Below are 21,856 nucleotides of genomic sequence, written 5' to 3'. Positions count from 1 at the left end.
AGTTAGGCCTCATGCACACGACTGTATTGGTTTTGCGGTACGGAAAACCACGTGTCCATTGCGGACCGCAAAAAACACTTCTTGTGCATCCTTGTCTCATCTGGACTCACGAATTCACAACAAGGACTTATCCTGAATTTTTTTTGCCCCATATTAACAGTGTAAATCACGGTTGTGTTCATGGGGCCAAAGAATAGAAGGGATCCACAATAATGTGGATGAACTGCGACACCCAAAAATACGGTCGTGAGCATGATACCTTAGGTTTGGTGCAGTCAATATATTAAAGGGGTTTCCACAGGATATGTCAGATAGATGCGGGTCCCACCTCTGGGACCCGGACCTTTCTCTAGAATGGGCCCCCCTAATCCCCATTCTAGCTTTTTGTGCTCACACTGACTCCTGGCCACTTGCTGATTGCGTGGTCACGAGTAACGGAAACAGCGTAACTCGCTGAGCTATGCGGTTTGCGTAACTCCCATAGAACTGGATAGTAGTTACGGAAACAGTGTAGCTAGCATGCTACGTTGCTTCCGTAACTGTCATTCACTACTATGGAAGATACGGAAATATCTCAGCGAGTTAACTCGTGACCACGCAATCAGGAAGTGGCCGGGAGTCAGTGTGAGCAGAAAAAGCTAGAACGGGGTTTAGGGGGCCCTGTTCTAGAGATAGGTGGGACCCGCATTTATCTGACATTATGACATATCCTGTGGATATGTCATAAATGTCCTTCATGGGAAAACCCCTTTAAGCTTAGGCCACATTCACACGGTGGTGTTTTGTTCTGTGTTTTCCTACAGAGAGTGAACGTATAAGAGAAATAGTTTTGGCTTGCAAATACGGACTAAAATTCTGCCATGTGAACCTTACCCTGTAATGTTAGTTATACATGCAAGAAAGCTGTTGGCCAAGCCACTATCGCCGATTGCCTCCCCATAAACACGTGGATTCTCCGCCAAATGTAAGCTTATGGCAGTGACTTACTCCCGACTGCACAAAAAAATCAAACATGTTGAAATCAAATATGTGGGCTCCTTGTTTTCAGTTAGCAGGCCACCCATACACATTAGCATCCACGGCCCTTAATCTGATGTTGTATAGGCCTTTGGCTAGTCTAAAAAGCGTGTCTAGAAAAAAATGGCACGTTTTAGTGGTGTTTTTCCTCTCGTTTTTTTGAGGCAAAAATGCTGCGGCCAGATGTTGGCTTGAAGTCCATGGGGAAATATAAAACTCCTTACAAACATTATGTTGACTAGCGGTTTTTGGGTCAGTGGCATTTTTCCAGAATCGCGGCATGTCTGGCTTTGGGGGTTTTTTTGCATCATTTAGTGGCATTTTAATCCCATAGGTTTTTTTTTTCTTCCTATGGATGTCTTTAAAAAAAAACAAGCGTTTATGGCATCATTGGCGTTAGAAATATTTGCATCACATGATTTGCAATGCACGTAGTAAAACGCTATTAGCAAAAATCTTCACCATATTCTTTGAAGGGTCTAGATTCCAAAATGGGGTCACTTTTGGGGAGTTTCCACTGTTTTGGCACCACAAGACCTCTTCAAACACGACATGGTGCCTAAAATATATTCTAAAAATAAGCAGGCCCCAAAATCCTCTAGGTGCTCTTTTGCTTCTGAGGCCGGTGTTTCGGTCCATTAGGGCACTAGGGCCACATGTGGATTCCTAAAAACTGCAGGACCTGGGCAATAAATATTAAGTTCTATTTCTCTGGTAAAACCTTCTGTGTTACAATTTTTTTTTTATTATTACAAATGAATTTCTGCAAAAAAAGAGAAATTTGTAAATTTCCCCTCTACTTTATTTTATTTCCTGTGAAACCCCTAAAGGGTTAAAGAGGCTCTGTCACCAGATGATCAAATCCCTATCTCCTATTGCATGTGATCGGCGCTGCAATGTAGATAACAGTAACATTTTTATTTTTTTTTAACGATAATTTTTGGCCAAGTTATGAGCAATTTTATATTTATGAAAATGAGCCTTTCTAATGGACAACTGGGCGTGTTTTCTCTTATTTCCAACTGGGCGTGTATTGTGTTTGTAACATCTGGGCGTGTTTACTTGTTTTGCTAGCTGGGCGTTGTGAATAGAAGTGTATGATGCTGACGAATCAGCATCATCCACTTCTCTTCGTTACCACCCAGCTTCTGGCAGTGCACAGACACACAGCGTGATCTCGTGAGATCACGCTGTGACGTCACTTCCTCCCACAGGAACTTCATCTCGTCGGACGAGCTGTTTCATGCCTAATGTGCAAGCCATTTCTAGGGTGCTTTGTTTTGTGTTTGGGATTGGTTGGCTTTATGGTTGTAACATTTCAGCTTTGGATATGCTCGGCCCTGTTTACATCTGCGTTTGGCATTCCATAGTTTTGCTCTGTCAAAGGAGCAGAACAACGAACATGCCGGAAGCGCAGTTTTCGTTGAATAACTGAGACAACCGGCGCTCAACGTGACCCGTTGACTTTAATGGGTTCCGTCGATGTCCATGGTTTTACCCGAAATGCTAGCGCATCATGCGGTAGTGCAGCTTGCGGTATTTAAGGCCAAATCTGCAACGGAAGCCCCTAACAAAGCTTCCAACGCAGATGTGAATTGGGCCATAGTGTAAAATAGTATACAATGTGTGATCTGCGTTATCTTTCAGGATGGAAAAGATAAATGTTTTATTGTTCATTCTCCTGCGGTTTTGTTTTCTTTCCAGGGTCATGAAAAGTGTGCCTTGCTGCTTCTAGGGGAGACCCAGGACACTGGCCTTATCAATGCAACAAACAGCATGCTGCAAATGTAATTGAATACTTTTCTCTGCGTATACTTCATATCAAATAACTATTCTTCCATTATGCTGCTTTTCATTTATGTGGTCCTTGCTCAAAGCAACAAACGCATAAGAAACTTGGTTGTATTCAGTCACTATACTATAACTGAACATGCTGTCCTAGTTTTATCATTGTGTGTGTATATGTCTGTATGGACCAGTTTAAGGATGTGCATAGCGATTAGTGTGTGAAGTCCTTGTAGAAACATATGCAGACTAGGGCATGTAAAGTCACACCTGACCCATTGAGAGTAGGACTTTTTAAATATTTTAAGTGTTTTTCCTATCAGTTTTACAGTATAAAACAAACTGCTTTACTGTAAAGTATTGAAATATGCCACCAATATACTTTACCTTACAGAAACATTACTTTAGTATGTAAGGACCTTGACTATCAGTCCGTGCACTTTAGCAACATATTAAAATGTACCTCTAATTATAAAACCACTTTCCAAATAGCAATAGTGCAAGAAAAGATAAGAATCTATGTGAAAATATATCTCCTTATAGAAAAATTGCCTTTTTTTCTCCAGTTATCATACTACTATTCTCCTATCCAACCCCCCCCCCCCCACACACACACACACACACACGCCAGTATCCCATGGTTGCATTTTGTCGGCTGCATGAAATATGCAAACTGCACGGGGACGAAAGATTTTTTAATAATAGTTTGTGTCAAAGGGCCTTTAAATGCATGCCAATCAACGCTAGTTATGGGCAAAAATCTGCCAGTGAAAAGCAAGTAGCTGTGCCTGTAGCTATGCAGATGCTCACCCTCCTCGCTCCATAGTTTTTATGGACAGTTGTAACCTGATCTCTCAGTGAAGCTTCTGAGGGAATTCTGAGCGAATGAATGTTTAAGAATAAGTGGAGAAAGAGGCATTTGTCTGTAATAAGATATATTACAAAGTTTATCTTTTGCTTGTACTATTGGTTTACGCAAAGTTGTCTTATAATCGAAGGCACTGCATTTTGAACAAACTTTACAAAAAGCAATAGTATAAGCGAATATAAGAAACTTTGTGATATAACTTATTGGAGAAAAATTCCTCTTTCTCCACATATCGGGCTCCTTCCCTCCCTATTATTTATTGCTTTCTCCTACGGACAATTAGCTCACTGAGGAATCGGGTTACAGCTGCCCATAGAAGTCTGGAGAGAGGTGGAGGGCAGGAGTAGAGAGAGAGAGGCAGACAGACACTGCAGTTGCTCAGATTAAGTGTTCTAGCTTGCCCAGTTATGGATTCACAGCTATACTGCTCATTACTTCTGTATAATCTCCTCCATATTGCTGCTGTCTTTATATGTGATGGATAGAGGAGAATCCTGCTCTCCTAATATGTGTGCAGTGTATAGAAGACCTGATCGCAGTTAGGCTCCACCTACTAGAGAAAACGGAAAATTAGAGAGATCCTGTAGTGCGGAAATATGCAGAATACAAGTCATATAATGGCTAGAATTAGTGTTATTCCTCATGTACACGCATATAGCTGCTTATTCTGAAAAGTAAGAAAGCGCCTAATGCACATGACGGCCGAATCCTGTCAGTGATCCGTGGAAAGATAAGACATGTCCTATCTTTCCATGGACCGGAGAAGCTCGTCCGTTTTCACAGACCCGATTTACCCGCTAAAGTGAATGGGTCCGTGAAAACTATCGGATGCCGTGAAAAACTACCCAAGTGGCACTCGGTCACGTGCAACTGCACTTAAAGAGGATCTGTCACCACATTATAAGTGCCCTATCTTCTACATAATGTGAGCGGCGCTGTAATGTAGATTACAGCAGTATTTTTTTATTTGGTGATGTCGCGATGTCTATTCACAATCCCGACACTTCGGTAACGTTTGTGTGGGACTTAATGACTGCAAGCGTGATCTCGTGAGATCACGCTGTAAATGACAGCACAGCGGTCTCTATGTGCTGTGCTGTAAGTCCTACACAAACGTTACCGAAGTGTCGGTACTGTGAATAGACATCACGTCCTGGCTGGAAGCTATGTCTATTCACTCTCGAGACACTTCAGTAACGTTAATGTGGGAGTATGTGCTGAGTACATGAATGGAGAGAAGTGTATGACGCTGATTGGTCAGCGTCATACACTTCTCTTTACAACGCCCACTTGGTCAAAAGCTAAAAAACGCCCAGTTGAGCATTAAAGTCATTAGCATAAATCTAAAATAGGTCATAACTTGGTCAAAATTGATAGTTTTTCTAAATAAAAAACACTGCTGTAATCTACATTACAGCGCCGATCAGATTATGTACAAGATAGGCCACTTATAATGTGGTGACAGAGCCGCTTTAAGGTTAGGTATGCTTGAACTTTGTATGTTTGTACCTGTTGTATCAAGTGATGTGTACAATGTTGTTACGTATTGTTTTTTTTGTTAGGCCGCTCCACATTGCTGCCCGAAATGGGCTTGCATCTGTCGTCCAAGCTTTGCTTACAAGAGGAGCTACTGTTTTGGCTGTGGATGAGGAAGGTGGTGAGACTTGTATTTCCTTACTCTGTATGTTTACTTTGTTTTAAACACCAACAAACCATTTACAATGAAGCTGTAAATGTCTGTATGAAAAATCAGTGTGTAACACAGCAACTCTAACTCTTTCTGCATCACCTGTGAGATGCCACTGTCAATTTTGATCAGTGTCATTAAATGGGGAAGTTGTAGATCTTTGATTACCAACCCCAGCGTTAGACACACTCACACCTGTAACAACACATACTATAAATTTGACATTCATCTGATTAACAATGTACAAAACGGAAAACACATGGCAGTACTACAAAGATTAAGTGTGGAAAAAAAGCTGCGTGTGTGTGTGCGTGTGTGTGTGTGTGCGTGTGTGTGTGTGTGCGTGTGTGCGTGTGTGTGTGTGTGTGTGTGTGTGTGTGTGTGTGTGTATATAATTTTTTTTAATATATTGTTTGTATGACAACGTTTTCTTTTTTTTTTTTTGTTTTTTTTCCTTCTTGACAGCAGGTCACACCCCAGCCTTGGCATGTGCTCCCAACAAAGACGTAGCAGATTGCTTGGCACTTATCCTATCCACCATGAAGCCTTTCCCACCAAAAGACGCCATCCTTCCCTTCAGCTTCAACCTCCTGAACAACTGCGGCATTGCTGCCAAGACTGCCCTCCCTAATGGTGGCAGCTGTCCCTACACAAAGGATCGACATGGTTCCATTGCCATGGATGGCTGCTATTCTGAGTAGCTCCTCCCGCCCTGCGGTTACCCAAAATCGTACTATAATTTATTTAGGTTAATATGTATAGGGCACTTTAAAGGAGAACAAGACACATCAGTTGACGAGGTATCAACTGTGCCTGGGCTTTCTTCCTATGTTCACCTGCTCTCTTGAGCTGTCCTGGCTTGCACTGAAGCTTATGTAGTATTGTACTTCTTTGTATTTAGGAAAGAGCCCAGGTCAGGTGGAATGGAGTTTACTGATCGGGTACTGTTTTATTCTGTGGTTCTTTAATCGGCTACCATTGCTTCCTCACCATCTTTGATATAGAGCTGAAAGGAAGTCCTCTGTATCCATATTTTTAAAAGGTTCACCCTGTGCAATTCATGTCTTTTGCTGCTGTAAAATCCTGGAAGCCATTATACAGTTGAAGGGTCACCAGGCCTTAATATGTATTTCAAGGGCATCTTAAGAATTTTTAATGGGGTTATAAGATTAAGTGGCTAAGTAGCACCTTACTTTTGAGTTCAAGTCACTAGGTCAGTAGCATTCTTCTTTCCATTACTTCCTAACACTTTAAGATCTGTTGCTAGATGGTCCTCTTACCTAATGCCTAGCAAATGTTGGGCGCTGCAAAATTGCTTGCTTTTCTCTTTATGCAAATTAGGTGCTACAGTAAGCCAACCGATGGACCCCCCCCCCCCCCCCCAAGTGACATTCCCACTATGCACTGCTGCAAAATCCCCCACCTCCCAAGCTAGGCACTTTAGTGATCCTCTGTTCTAGTGCTTTATTCTTTTTCTGGTCTTCCCATCATCTGACTCCACTAGGTGTTGTTATCTGCCATGTCATCAGTATTTGAATTATTTATATTATATTTTAATCTTTTAGGAGACTGTAAAATTCATTTGCGGTCTGCAAACCTAGTTTGTTTGGGCTGCAGATATTTGGTCCGTTTCTGGGATGCCTATTTTTGCAGTCTCTTCAGATAATTTTGCACTTGAACTCTTTTAACCAGAAGTGATGTTCTGTTAGGTGTGTCAGTTTATGTATGAGGTTATGTAATACTAGATTTTTACTTGAGCTTAGCTAATGTAAATGTTTTGCATTTATTTTATTATCAGAATGTAAGAACGGTGCTTTCTATATATATATAATTTTAATCATGCAGTTTCATTTAGCACCCACCGTTGAAATATTAGACCTCATCCAAACCATTGATGCAATAACGCAAGGCAGATAAACAAGTTTCGAAGTTTCCATGACTGTTACGAAGTTTTTGGGAAACATGACATTAGCTAATTATACTTGGGTTTTTTTTTTTATTTGGCCCCCCTTGTTCATTAAATTCTCACTTGGTACATATTTTATCTTTCATATACTTTTATCTACCAAAATATCTCGTATTGAATCGTGTCAATTGGTTGGCAAAAGGGATCAATGGTTAATAGGAGAAAAATACAGGTGCTATTAGTTTTTGTTTTTATTTATTTTTTACCTTTTCCTTGCCTATTTTGCAATATTTTTTTCCTCCTGCTCTAAAATTATTTTGAAAGTCTTTTTATTTTTGCATGTCCTACTGCATTTCACCAGCAATTCAGGGGAAAAACTTGAGTAAGAACTGTAATTGAGGATTTCACAGACCAGCCCAAGGAAGAGGGGTACAGGATATCCCAGAACAGTGTTGCATGAAGTGTTTTACATATTCAGCCATGCTATCTAGAATATATTGCCGCAGGACAGGAAGTCTGTTACATTTCAAAGGTGATCAGTTTAAACCTCTAATATCCATTTACTAAATATACAATTATGCTTCATTTTTAAATGCGGTCCTTATTAGGCTTTACAAAAAAAAAATTCTTCTTATATAATCTATATGCGTCATATATTCTGACGATGTAATCCAATTTCACATATCAGCTCATTGCCCTTTGGTATAATGAAATGAGCTTCTCTTCTATATTGTTTTGCGACCGGGTTTGGTTCATTTATTGTTCATTAGCATAATTATTTTGACCCAGTATAACAGTTTACGGAGAGATTTGGCATTTTCACAGATCTATACAGGTGAATTCGTTGGACCCATGGTGCATTTATTACTGTTCTTCGGATTTCACACTTGATTGGTTTCTTCTGGAGAGAATTTGGGGATTTATTGGGTGATTGACACTTTCCCTGCTCATCCACATATCAATGCTTCCTTACATTGACAGTGGCTAATGTCGTCAGGGTTATGTCCCACAGTTCTCATGTTATTATAAAATACAGCACTTTCTGTACTCTTCAGATTTCCGGTAAAAGTGTCTTAAAACATAGGCTGGTTTCACGTGTCCTAAATACGGCTGCATTTTACTATCCATATTAGAGCCACGCCATCCGGACCCCTGTGGTCTTACTGATCCAAACTTCGATTACAATCTAAGCTATGATGATCTCCATAATGGTGATTTAAGGCCAGGGCTACATGGAGACTATTGATTGATTTTAACCATTGTTCAAATGGATAAATTGAGTTGCATGCAATCTTGTGGACTGCAGCAGTCACTCAATAGTCAAAATTAATCAATAGCGCTACAAAAAGTCTCAGTGTAGCCTTAAACAGGCAGATTTTTGCCTGGTAACGATCGCCAACGAACACGTCATTCGGCGCTTGTTTGCTTCATTAACACGACGTAATGAGCTGAATGTATGGGGATGAACAATTATTAATATCATCTTTTGACGCCATGCATTTTTTATCTTGTCGGCAGCACATCCCATTTTCACGTCTGAGACGCTTTATCTCCCAAGAGCTGCCATTTCAAAACAATAAGGGTATGTTCACACGGCTTATTTTCGGACGTTTTTCACTAACAACGGTTACTTGGATATTTCGAAATGAAGATTTCTCCATTTTAATTTTATATTTGCTTCCAACAAGCAGCCATTTTTTGGGCCACTTAGAAGGTGCAATCAGCCGACAAATGAGCATTGGCCCATATTAAAGGGTGTTCAGGGCTAGTAGAACTGCAGCCAGTCCTGGTGTATTTCAGCCACAATACAGATGCTAAAATTCAGCCGTATTTCATCTGTGTGAAAATGGCTTTAAGCCGTAAATGAGTTACCCTGATGCACTGTTCATCTGAAGTTTCAGCATAAATTCCTGTTTAGTTGGTCACTTTTATGTTAACTAGCAGTAAACCAAAGAAAGTAGATTTACATTATACACTCCCTTCATCAAACTCCTCATTGAACCGCATGTATAGGGTACAGCTGATGTGTGGGTCCTTCCAGAATTTACACCAAATACTTATACTGTAGTAGCATGAGATCTGTATCCATGCTCAACTTAGGCACCCTGCACACGACCGTGCCCATAATCACTGTCCGTGATTACGGGCGCGGTCGGCCGCGGACAGCCACCTCCATTTGTGGGCCATGCTCCCATATAAAGTATAGGAGAACGGTTCGTAAAAAGCAAAAAATAGGACTGGTCCTATCTATTGCGTTGCCTTCTACGGCACAGACACCTTCCCGTAAATATATGGGATGGTGTCCTTCAGCCATAGAAATGAATGGGTCTGTAATTACGGACGAAGTCTACGGTCGTGTGCATGGGGCCTTAGTAAGTGATAAACATACTTACAATACAGTGACCTAGTGCGGTTTGAGGTGTTGACAGGCTGTATATGCTATAATATAACCTGAAAACACAAATGACACTTCTGCAGTAAATGTGAAAGTGGCATAAATCTTACATAAATCGATTGGACTGGAAAATCATGCCCCCTTTTTGCTGACACACAGTGACGGTCATTTGTTTCAGGCCTTCATTAATAAAGCTTACTTTTTAATGCAGGTATGCCTGAAAACTGACTACGTTGCATTGTTCAATTTCCCTCATAATGTTAAATTACCTGCATCATTCGGTTATAGATGGTACACTTACCGACTGCAGGTAGATCAGAATTCTTATAGAATTTTAGTGCGATAACTTGGTCTCAAATTTGAAAGACAATGTTGTCCATGGTCGGCTTTATATTGGTAGATTTGTGGATATCCAGGAATATAAGAAAAGCCTGTTCACGAAAAACATGTATTATGTTAGATTTTCTAACTGTCAGCGGACCATCTGCGACATAGGGATCAGATAATCCCTTTTCTACATTCCTTTTCCCCAATTTATATCATTGAAGTAGAACACCATAGGGTGCATGCCTCTGCTGACGTGTGTCCTGGGTGCCTTTGTTTAAGTCCTTACATAGTTTGTAGCATTTCTGCCAAAGTTGTTTTATTTGCAAATTTTAATTCTATTTAAAATAAATTTATCTGGCAAAACTTTTTACAATCTTTAAGATCTGTGGGCTCTTTAGGCGCGCACGTGTTTTCTGCTGGAGTGGTGACATCATTTTTGCCATGCACAAGCTGTACTTGTTTTGCACAAGTTGCAGTTCGGGCTTGTTCGCACCAGGCGCTTTACTTAGTTGAGACTGATGTAGAATTTTGGAGTTGCATATAGGTGGTGTGTTTTCTTTTTTTTCTTTTATATTGATCATTGGGTAGTAACATACCAATGCAAAGTAGCATCAGGCAAAGCTATTTAAGAAAAAAAAAAAGAGGGAAAAGCCTGCAGATGTGACACTAATTTAGTACAGTAACAGTGACCATATCTGCCAACTGTTAATGCGTGAGACAAATGCCACACAGGCACCCATTATGAAAAAGCATTAGGCTTCATTTATATAGCAAAATGCCATGTGCACAGCAGAGCCAGTAGGGTGGCACACAGAATCCATACAGGTTCTTTGTATGCCGTAGGCAATCTTTGTGCCATTCTTTGGTGCCTTCGTCCACCCTGTATTATTGAGATACTCTCCCCTAGAAGTATGGGAAATACCTCCTTAATTTGACATCCAATAAATGGCACAATTCCTACAGGAAAAAATGTTTTAGGCATATGGAAGTAATGTCTGGCTCCCACAGACTGCTATGGACGCTGTATTTTAGCTCTACAACCACAGAATAGTCATGAATGTTAAGAAAACACTGGATTTAATAACGAGATTTGTATTTTCTTGGTCCCAATAAGCCAGTTGGCTATTGGTTTCCAATACAGGATTAGTAAGTGTAGAGGGGAAAAAAAATATTTTTTCAATTTTATTTTTTATTGGCTAAGTTTTATTCTTTTAACTTGTCTTAATACTAAAAGATGAGGAATTAAATGGTTACTCTGAAGTCAGTTTGTCATGTAACATTGCTCCACAACATGCTCCAATATTCAGTTTGGTTCAGAGATATGGGGGGGGGGGATACCTTTTTAGGCCTTATTTACACAACTTTAAAAAAAAAAAACTTCATTACATTTTGTAATAGGATTGGATCCCACCAGAGTGAAAAAAAGAATCCCAGGGAAGTGCTTTCCTACTTCCTCCTCTCTGGATCTGTTCACATTTTTAGCAACAAAATAATTTTGTTGCCCTAGTATTATGGTGCCTCAGAATGAATCCATGAATTGCTTGCGACTAAATCACATCTCCCCCTCCATACTACGTGTGTCGGACAGAGGGCTTTGCACTAAATGTATATTGTGATGTCATTCTCATTGCAGCAGACGTGAAGCCTATTAACTCACTTAGTTTTGGGGTTTCCTATGAGATGAAAGTTTACTAAAAAGAAAAACACACACTGTAGTAAATCTCCTTTTACATTTCCCCTTTTATTTATTAATTGTTAAAGTATTACCTTCTTTAGTCAACACATATTACCTCAGTTTACTGTTGGTGTTAAAACTTGAATGGCTTTCCCGTCTCGGTATATGCTGAGTGGTACAGTCACGCAGGCCAGTTTTCATTATACTTGCATTTAGTTTTCTGCACTTTTTTTTTATTTTCTTGCGTATAATTTCTATTGTGTGCCTTCTTAAAATGTAGCATATTCTGTAGACTTCATTTTGAGCAGAGTGAAAGGGCTAGAGGTGTACATGTCGGTTAAGGGAAATTCCCGTCATTGACTTTCGCTGGAGAAATTAGACGACAGTATTTTAGAGCTGCCTATAGCAATATCATATGACGTTACACATTTTGTGCTTTTCAGCTCTGTAAAAACATGTGGGTCCAAAGAGGAGTGATGGTGTTAAGGGCTAAGTTGTTTAGGTGTGCAGAGTTTGTGTTTTCTCTTGAATTTCATCTTTTCCTGGCTCCCCCCCATGTTTAGGCATTATTTTATTGTAAGCTTGTTTGTTGAGTTTTCATGTTTTGGGTAAAGTTATGTATTTTTATGGTTTTGCACGAGATGATGGGAGATAAGTCATTTAAAGCGTGGACTCTTGTCTCTTGCACTCTTAATGCTGCCTTTGTAGGATCTCCGATTCATTTCATAAGAGGAACGCACAGTGATAATTGTTAAATCATTTTTCAATTTTGTTTTTGCTTTTCTTCCTTACGTGTTCTCTCTTTGCATTTTCCATCATTTTTGCAGTGTGTATGGTTCGAGCATGTGTGCGTTTTTTGCATCTTTTGTTCTTGTTTCCCTCTTTCCGCATAATGAGAAATTTAGACAATCAGAGTTCTGTGAAAGGGCTTTTAGTGGATTTTCTTCTTTGGCCTGCCTATGCTAACCCCCTTTTTGCCTCCTCCTCATACTGGTGGGGGCATGTTGCAGCAGTTTTGCTCCCTCCATTCTTCCTTAGCAGTTCTACCTGGTCTTGTTCTCCTTTAATGATGATATAATGTGCATTGGCAGCACAGCTTGACAATTCTAAGTAATAATTTTGAGTGTTTTTTTTTTTTTTTTGGGAGGGGGAGTGGGGGTGCTGGGCATGGGATAAGCAAACGGAAGATGCATTATTTTGCTATCAAAGTTGTTGTCTGGTTACCTGAGTGCATTGTTTACAGGGCTGTCCTGAAACTTCCATTCCTATTCCCCCAATCCCACCCTACCTCCAGACTGTGCAGCCATTTTCCTTGGGTACTTTTGTCTTGTGGGAATGGTAACCAAATTTCAGTAAACCCTTGGATTTTTGCTTTTCACACAGCAATGTATTATGCCAAAGTACCCCCTTTTTATTTCTGTCCCAGTGTATTCCAATTTCTCATGATTTGTAAACTGAACACTGGAGGCTGGTCAAATCTGCTCTAGACCTTGCATTGGGTCTTTCCTTTTTGTGCCACTCTTATAATGGAAGTTTCTTTCGGCTCCTAATGCAAAGCACTTGCTTCATTAATAAGCACTTTCTCAAGACTCTGTCACTGTTGCTGAAACCTATAACTCATTGCTGTTGCGATGGAATGAAGGTTCTCACTACAGTACAGGGTTAAGGTGTATAAGGGGTTAATTTCCCTTGAGAATATAAGTAAAGGGAGGGAATGAAGGAGTTGATCTATCTCACACTTGAGTGGGGGAGACGATACATATAGAGGTGTTTTAAAAGTGAATGGGGAAGAAGAATAAAAAATAAAAAAAAGACAAAAAAAATCTAAACCGCACAAATGCATTTCATAAACAGGTTTACTTGCACTGCCACTGTATAAAAGAAGGAGCTACATCCATTTGGATAGCTGTCGTGAGCCATATTGCTGAATGTATCCTCTGACATACCAAGATATTAAAATCAAATTGAAATACGGTTGCCACTTCTTGGTTAAGTAATGGTTGGTTGCCATTGGTTTAAATTAAGGTTTCATACTAGCTGGAAGAAAATTGTTGATTTTTATTTTGTTTCATTTACCACTAACCTTTTAAATTTTATGTTCCAAACTCTGGGTACAAATGGAAAATGAATAAGGTTAAAGCAGTGTTCTGCTTTTCTTGTCTTCTCCTTACAGAGGCCTGTTACGCTTTATAATGTACTGTACACCCCTTGAGAAGCCAAAATGTCATGCTCCATATTTAAAGGCAGTGAGGCAACAGATTGATGCAATATGAAATACAGTTCCCAAACTGGACCAAAGCAGGAAAACGACTAGCGATTTCATAGTAACATTATGAAAATGACATTTTAATTTAGACACGGTTCAGAAGCACACCGTGTTAAAGCTATTGTCAACCTATTCTATATGCATTTTGAAGTGGGCTATAAGAGATGCTTGCCTGGTTACTAATACTAGCCTACACAGCCATTCATGTGACTTGTAGCCAAGTTTCTGGCCCAAATCTAATCTGCTCTAGCAATATATATAGATTATTTTTTTTTCCCCATTCTATGTTTTGCATCCAATTCCAATAGTGTACATGGTTTTAATTGAAAGAAACATGAGGACTGACGGTCTTATCTTCATTTACTTTTTTCATCCAAATCTCAGCCTGGAAACCAAAAAAAGCAAAGCCCAAACTTAGACTGGTAGTCCCTGTGTTGTTTATCCCAATGCTAAGCGCTCAATGAAAGCGAGTGTGGTGTGGACCGGTCATTAGGTTAGTGGCCATTAAAGTGGTAGGGTTTTATAGAGGTACATAACACAACGAAGTATACTGAATTAATCCGTGGTTTAGCAGTATTTAGGGGATAGTGGTTTTTATTTTGGGACTGAAGAATAAGCGTTTCCAGAAGTCCATTTTAAGTTCACTTAAAGCACAACTGAACACAAAAGTATAAATATTGAAGGCCAGGACGATGATATTGCTGATATTATGCACCGGTTTAGCTGCATTATGTAGCTCATTATAACATAAGTCAGTTTGTTATTTTTCCTGTGAAATACATTTTGCCCAACTGCTGGGAAAGAGCCAATGGCACAGAAGACAGGAGGGCACATTGCAGCCAGTTAATTTCCTTGAAACGTTTAACCACTGTAGTTACCATATTTCACAAATTTGTTAAATAGTGTGGCCAACCCATAAGATAAATGGGGATGCCTTTGCTTAAAAACCAAAGCAAAAACACAGCTTTTCTAGAGCATAGAATGTCTCCGATTTATCCTCGCTGCTGGAGTGATCAGCAGACAGTGCTTAGTTTTTCTTGTTTTTTTTTTCCCTATAGATTTAAATACACCCCTGTCTTTGACGTGGTGTATCTGGCAGTGGTTATACGAATACATTTTGCAAAATAAAACTATAAGCCTCAAAGGATTGATTCTATTTAGTCATTGCATTGGAAGCACAAAAAACGTTCGATTATGTGGAATGTGTTTACTGAAGAGTTGTACGAAAATCAGTCACCTGCAGTAAGAGGTTCTCGGCTCCTCACTACCTCCATCCCTTCCCCTGTTGCCACTTCCATATGCTCTCTGGTGACATGTCCAGAGTTTTAGACTTACATGTGGCAATAAAGTAATGATGAAGCTGTGTTGCACTCATGTAATCCTTTGTAATGGAGTTTTCCTAATGGAGCCCATGTCGGGTGATCCAAGCTTTTCATTATATATGTAATTTCCCTGTCTCGAAATGCTGCACCCTTCATAACAGTAGTGACTCAGCCTTGAGCAACTTTAACCAGGACTCGGGTTAATGTAACTGACCTCATTCTTGGATGTCGGGTGTATAACACTGAACTCATAATTCTGCTCTTGACAATACTTTTTCCTTGATTCCTGGCAGCAAATGTGCACAATGAACTTACTGGAGTCCAGTGCTTCCAACCCCTTCCACAGTGTGTATTGCTGAATGCCATTTTCCACAGTTTAGCCAAGTGATTTTTGCAAATGGCTTTTTAGCGTTTCTGAACTTGCTGCTTGTCTGTTGTGTAAAGTGGTATGCTTGCGGTTTCTTGTTAACCTCTTCCAATACGCAAGGAATTAAAGCCTTATGTATACCAGTACTACTTCAGCTGTTTTTGAGTGAACCAATGTTAGGCAGAAAAATAGAGGGCCACTTAATGCTGAATTGCTGCTTTAGATTTTTTTTCCATGATTCTTTGCATAGCCAAATTATGTCCATGTTATTGTGTACCCCACTACAATTAATGACTTTACAGTCATTAAGTCCATACAGAAATAATAAGAATATAAGATGCTAACGTGCGTGCTTCCACTTGGACAGGTCTTACATTTTCTGTGGGGAGCAACAGCTCGTACTGTCTTTGCTGTTGGGCATCATGTGCTTTAGCTCATTTTCTGCTTACCCCCACGATGAATTGTGCCATAGAAGAACAACTCAGGGATGTTTTATGGCAAATGATCTCTAGAATCATATGTGGCTTAACCTTTGGGGAGTTATCCGCTACAGCAAGGATTTTTAAATTCAAGAACCTGCCTCTAATGAATCCATTTATGTTGCTTGGTTATGAATCTAGTTTTATTTAATGTCCATCTAGTTAGAAGCATTCTGAAAAGTAGCACATTTTGGCATACAAAAATTTACACTGCGTCACCACTTTTCCAAAAAGCGAGTGGCGCCACCTGCGGCTTTACAAATTTACTATGATTTACGGCAGAGATTTGCATCTCTTTTAGTGGAAATATCTACGCTAGCTCATAGATTTTAGCTTGCGTTACACAGACAGATTTGCGTCTTTTAATAAATTTGGTGCATCTTAAGTATGGCGACTGAAATGTTAATCTTAATTTTCCCCACTGGTTTTCGAAAAAGTAGAGTTGTGGCCCTGTCTGGCAAATGAATCCGTTTGGTGTTTTGGAGTTCTTTAACTAGAGATGACAAGTAGGATGATATAGTTATATAAATATATACCTCTGTTTCTCATAAGCCTTTAACTTGCAGGATCATTTTATGTTGCGGGATCACGTGGGTTATATGGATTTGTTTGTCAGCATCTTCTGACGGCCTTCCTTTTTTTAAATTGCTCTTGTACATACATAGAACTGGCAGTGAGTTTTTATTTTAATCTATTGCGAAGCTACCGGCAAATCCAACATTTGCCCGGAGTTGAGGCATTCACTTTACCCAGTCATACTGGTCCATGTCCATCCACAGGTCTTCTTGCAGGTTGCTCCTGTAGTCTGCTATTCTAACTCTGGCGGCAGTTTTCATGTCCCGCATGTGAACCTGTACAGGAAATAACTGGACCAAGTATAACTCTAGGTGTGAAGTGGGCATGTCTAATCCACCTTTTGTCCACAGATCACTAAGAAAACGGAAATACATATTTCCTAAGTGAAGAATTGCCTCTATGGCAATGGAAACCTATTGTCAACTATGGAATAACATGTAGAACGTCCCAAAGTTTTTTAACCTGAAATCTTTTTAAGATCTTTTAATATTGCACAAAGTGCATTTCTCCTATCTTAATCATGTCTGACTATGCGATGCCAGATTTTGTACTGGAGTTTTTTTTTGTTTTTTTTTTCTTCATATAATTGATGGACCTATTAACAGCTAAAACTTTAATGTTTTGTGTTTTTTTTTTTCTAAAGTCTATGGTCATAATGTTTTAAAACCAGAATCCTAGATCTATAATGTATTAAAACACTAGTGAAATGCAGGTTATTTAATATTTTCTAAGGATAATTAATATGTAAAGCTGGAAACATATCTTTAACTCATCCAAAAAGAATTTTACCATCTACTAAATGGCGGAGGGGGGCAGGTCCTGAACATGTGAGATGCATGCTAAAGCAAACCAGCATGGATGTAGTGTTGACACCCCCCTGTTATTTTACTAATTCAAAGCAAGTCCCTAGGAAATTCATTACGCAATGAAGGCACTTGGTCTGGCCTACAGTAATTTTAACAGTGCCCAAACACATTCGATAAATGTCAGACTATTTTGGTGGGCCTGGGCAAACCTAAGGGTGCGTCCAAACGCGAATTGCAACATGTCTGATCCTTTGTGCTTACGAGAGATAAGCCGTTGCCAAAGGTGTTTGGCAGCAGTTTAATCCTTTCTCCCCATTGAGTACACCTGTACAGGTCAATTAGAGGGGGGGTCGAAGGTGTATGGCCACCTTAAGTCTGCAATAAACGGCAACTTAAATGGCCAAAGTTGGATGATTCGTTCCCTTCATATTACATGAACAATTAAAATGTAGGTTACCCCTTTTGGTTGGTGCGGTGTATGGTTGTGTGGTTTTTTTTAATGTCTGCTAACACAGTGGGCAAGTGATCATGGGTTAAAACCTCAAATCTCAAGGGACCGTCTGACTAAATAATTTTCCAAAATGTTGGAGAATTGTTTTGATAGACATCGGCAGGCTTTTGTTTACAGCCCCGAATCGGTACATTTATCATTAGTAGTCAAGGGTTTTACACCTTACAAAAAAGGGGGGACAGTTTGTATGGCCAGCCTTACCCAGTGTGTGCGCAGTGCAGCTTTTCAGCAATCTTATTGAGTCATGACACTTGATTCTTCATGTCTAGGTGATGTCATAATTGGCCGCTTGGACCTTTCCAGTGACTATTTAACATAGCCGGTACGGCCTGGCCCTTTTCTGTTTTCCAGATGTGTGTGTAAACCAGTGCTAGAATCTTTCATTGACATTAAATTGATGGTAAAATAATTTGGCTTAATTTTGCCTAGGACCTTGGGAGAACTGGCAGCTATTAAACTAATCTTATAAACCAAATATGACCTGGCTTGGTGTACATGAGCTTATTGAAAGAACCGTAGTTACTTGGACACATTCTTAAAACTGGTGGTCCTTTTCAGTTTGCTCTATTTTGGGTTCAAATAACCGATTGTACTGGACCACGTAGATATAGTAGGCTGATTTCTTTGCACAACACCTAGACCTCTTGACCTTTTACATTTATGTGCGTGCGTGAACGTTTTAGGGGCATTAGTGGCTTGAAGTACGTCATATGTCCATGTTGTCTGATGACTAGGAGTGTAGTTCTCACTGAAGTTGCAGGATGATTTTTTTTATTGCACTTTCATGGCAGAAACGGAAATTCTGCTGGATGTTCAATTCTTCTTAATGTCTTTCTGTTAACAGAAGTCCAGTTAGGTGGGTAAGATTCTGTTCTACTTGTGTGACTAATAGTGTTGTAGACTTTTGCTGTAGTGGTTGGCATCTTCTGATCGTCTGGCGTTTCCATTCAGCTTGCATGAGTCAAGATATTGTGAATAGTCTTCTCCGTTCTCTGGAAAGGCATATTTCAGTTGTGTATTATCACTGTTTGTAGTAACAGTGTGTTGTGTAAGTGCCTAGGAGAGGAGTCTGTCCTGCAACTGTCACAGATCTATTGAGCCAGGTTTTAGCAAGACCGAAACGCGACCTATAATACCATGTAATCTCTAGGTGAATCTCGACATGGGCGTTCTGTGCTTAGGAACTGTTTTCAGGAATACATTCTGTTCCCTTTAACAAGCAATTTAAATGCCTATTCCTTAAGATTTTGTTGTCTCTTTTTACAGAGACTTTAAAATTTTAGATTCAGAATGCACTAGTTTTTGAAGTGAATTTGAATTTCACTTCATTAGTCAATCAAAGCAATTTGTTGTAAATATTAATTGGAAAACTTTTATTTTGGAGTTGAGGTAAAGAACAAAAAAATTATTTTAACAGACCTCGAACATTTCTCATCCTTTTTGTAGATGTTGGCACCACAGTCTTACGATGGGGTTATAGTTGGGGTGACCCAAATCTCACATGAGACGGCTGGTGGTAACCTCTAGATATTCCTACATGTATGCATAGATTCCATTTTCGAGCTTCGAGAATGAAAATCTATTTTGCCTCAAGCAGAACATTTTTAATGTTTGTTGTCTGTGTCTTAGTTATATTGTACAGTATTAGTACTAGTGAACGTAGTATTGAAGCCTTTTTCTGACTTCAGAATAACCCTACCCCAAAACTCACATCACAAGATATTGCCAGACACCTTTTTGCCTTGACTCCTACAAACAGGTTAAACCTGGACATGGGGACGCTAAATAGACTTTTGTTTTTCTTCTGTTCTATGAGGTGCTTCTTATTAGATGTACCTCTGTATTACCTGTGACCACCTTATTTCCTGATTATAAAAAAAAATCATTTGTGAGTGGGGGGTTTTGTAATCCTGGTTTTTATGTTTGTTTAACACATCCCGTATGTAGCAAATGCTTAGATTCTTCTGTACTTGTATTTGTCACCTGTATTTTTGTTACAGCTGGGTAATATTGCTGTGATGGCTGCTCACTGCCTCATAGTTAGGGTATGTCATAGTAATGCAACTACTGAGCGCTGGTGTGGCCTCCGTTGCTGTGGCTGTGCCTTTCTACCCCCACTTGCAAATGTTCAGTCTTCTAACAATATTACTCTAATGTTTAAGGCAAAGCTGGGTGGGACAAGGGAGAATGTTTGTGCAAAATACATTATTTTTTGTCGTCATAACCTGTGGGAGTTATAAATTGGGGATCTCTAAACATAAGAGTGCATTCAAAACTTGATCTCTTTTTCTATAAAGTTCCCTGCAACCAAGTCCTGCTGCTCATATTGTGGCTTTGAATCAATTCTGTTTATTAAAGAGCTTTAGCTTCTAATGTGTTACGTGCTTTCTTTTCCTTTTTTGTCCTTATTTAGTTTGGCCAATTTACCATAAACACAATGCTGTTACTAAGAACCTGAAAGATTCAGGGGTTATTCGATTTATAAAAAAAACAAAAACTGCCTACTTACAGAAACCATGCCACTCTTGTCCGTGGGCTGTGTCTGGTACTGCAGCGGAGCCTGTGAGTATCTAGATTTTCTGAATACAAAAAGCTTTTATAGAGTTGCCTTTTTTGGAACTGCTTTAATTTTAACATGTGTATAACTTGAGTTTTAAGGCAGCACAGAAGTGATTGTTACCTTTCCTCTTTCCAGCCCACCTAGAAGAATACACCCCTAAACCCACACCTTGACTGGGATAACCGCTAAGGCTTCCTTCACATCTGCGTCAGGGTCCCGTTCCGTCGGATCTTCCCCTCATAGGTTTTAGTTTGTATCACCATAGATTTCAATGGTGACGGATCCGACGCCAATGGTTTCAATTTGTCTCAGTTGTGCAAGGGTTCCTGTCGTTTTGACGGAATCAATACAGTAGGCGACTACACTATTCATTACGACGGAACCCTTGCACAAATCATTGGGGTCTGATTCGTCACCACTGAAATCTATGGTGATGCAAACGGAAACCTATGAGGGGAAGATCCGACGGAAGGTCAGAACGGGACCCTGACGCAGATGTGAACGAAGCCTAATATGCAACCTCCTCCCTCCAAAATCTCTTTATTCTGGGTTACATCTCTCAGCTGCTGCCACTAACTGTTGCTTCCCTTGCCATTTATTTAAATAATCCCTTTCTGTTCTGCATAGGACTACCTTGGCCTCCTCAAGAAATCATAAGTATCTCAACGTAAAGGGGGTATTGCCGTCATTGAATGTTATGGCGTATATTGCTAGGATATGCCATGACATTCTGATTAGTGGGAATCCGACTTATGGGACCCCTGCTAAACCAGAAAATGAGAGAGATCTTGGTCCCTTCAGCTTTTCTCTTGCATGGTGGTGCTCCTGGTGTGGAGCATCACTTTGCAAGGAAACACTGAAGGAGCCGCAAGACTTGGGCTATTGATAAAAAAAGGCCACATCTCTATCCATCACTTAGTAAAGACGTGAAATTCAATGGGTTTGGCTTTTTTCCCCACCATAATGAGAAATGTATCCCAATCTCTGGTTCTTTTTAACTTTGATCTTACATTCCCCTAGGCCCCATATCGGTTACCTACTCTCACTTCAATTTTTCCAGCTGTGAAATCTATGCCCACTATTCAGTTACCCATTTGGATAGATCGGTCTCCTTGAAGGTGGCAAACCATGAAAACATTTTTAAAACTTATCCTTTAGACATTCTGTGAAGTGTTAATACATGGTGGATACCCGGTTCCCATCTGCTAAACTATTAGTGTTGCTGAATGAAACAGCGGTCTAAAACTTTTGGCCTAGCTCTATGTTTTGACGTCTATCACTTGACAAAATTCTTGGAAAAACCACTGAG

At 39.8% G+C, this 21,856-nt stretch overlaps 1 protein-coding gene across 4 annotated transcripts in view; it reads left to right on the top strand.

Moving 5' to 3' along the window:
- ANKRD52 (ankyrin repeat domain 52) overlaps window positions 1-20,360 on the top strand; it is a 119,761-nt gene extending 99,401 nt beyond the window's left edge. The window contains exons 27-29 of one of the 4 annotated variants that reach the window (XM_075852152.1): window positions 2,722-2,804; window positions 5,233-5,324; window positions 5,826-20,360. In XM_075852152.1, the coding sequence (XP_075708267.1) occupies window positions 2,722-2,804; window positions 5,233-5,324; window positions 5,826-6,058 (408 nt within the window). In that variant the 3' untranslated portion in view covers window positions 6,059-20,360. Of the gene's footprint in view, window positions 1-2,721; window positions 2,805-5,232; window positions 5,328-5,822 lie in introns of all 4 variants that reach the window. The other 3 variants (XM_075852150.1, XM_075852151.1, XM_075852149.1) reach the window with 3 other exon arrangements.
- The last annotated feature ends 1,496 nt before the right edge of the window (window positions 20,361-21,856 follow it).

Source organism: Rhinoderma darwinii, chromosome 2 (genome assembly GCF_050947455.1).
Source record: "Rhinoderma darwinii isolate aRhiDar2 chromosome 2, aRhiDar2.hap1, whole genome shotgun sequence".
Taxonomy (NCBI): Eukaryota; Metazoa; Chordata; class Amphibia; order Anura; family Rhinodermatidae; genus Rhinoderma; species Rhinoderma darwinii.
This window is presented reverse-complemented; position numbering and strand designations above follow the sequence as displayed.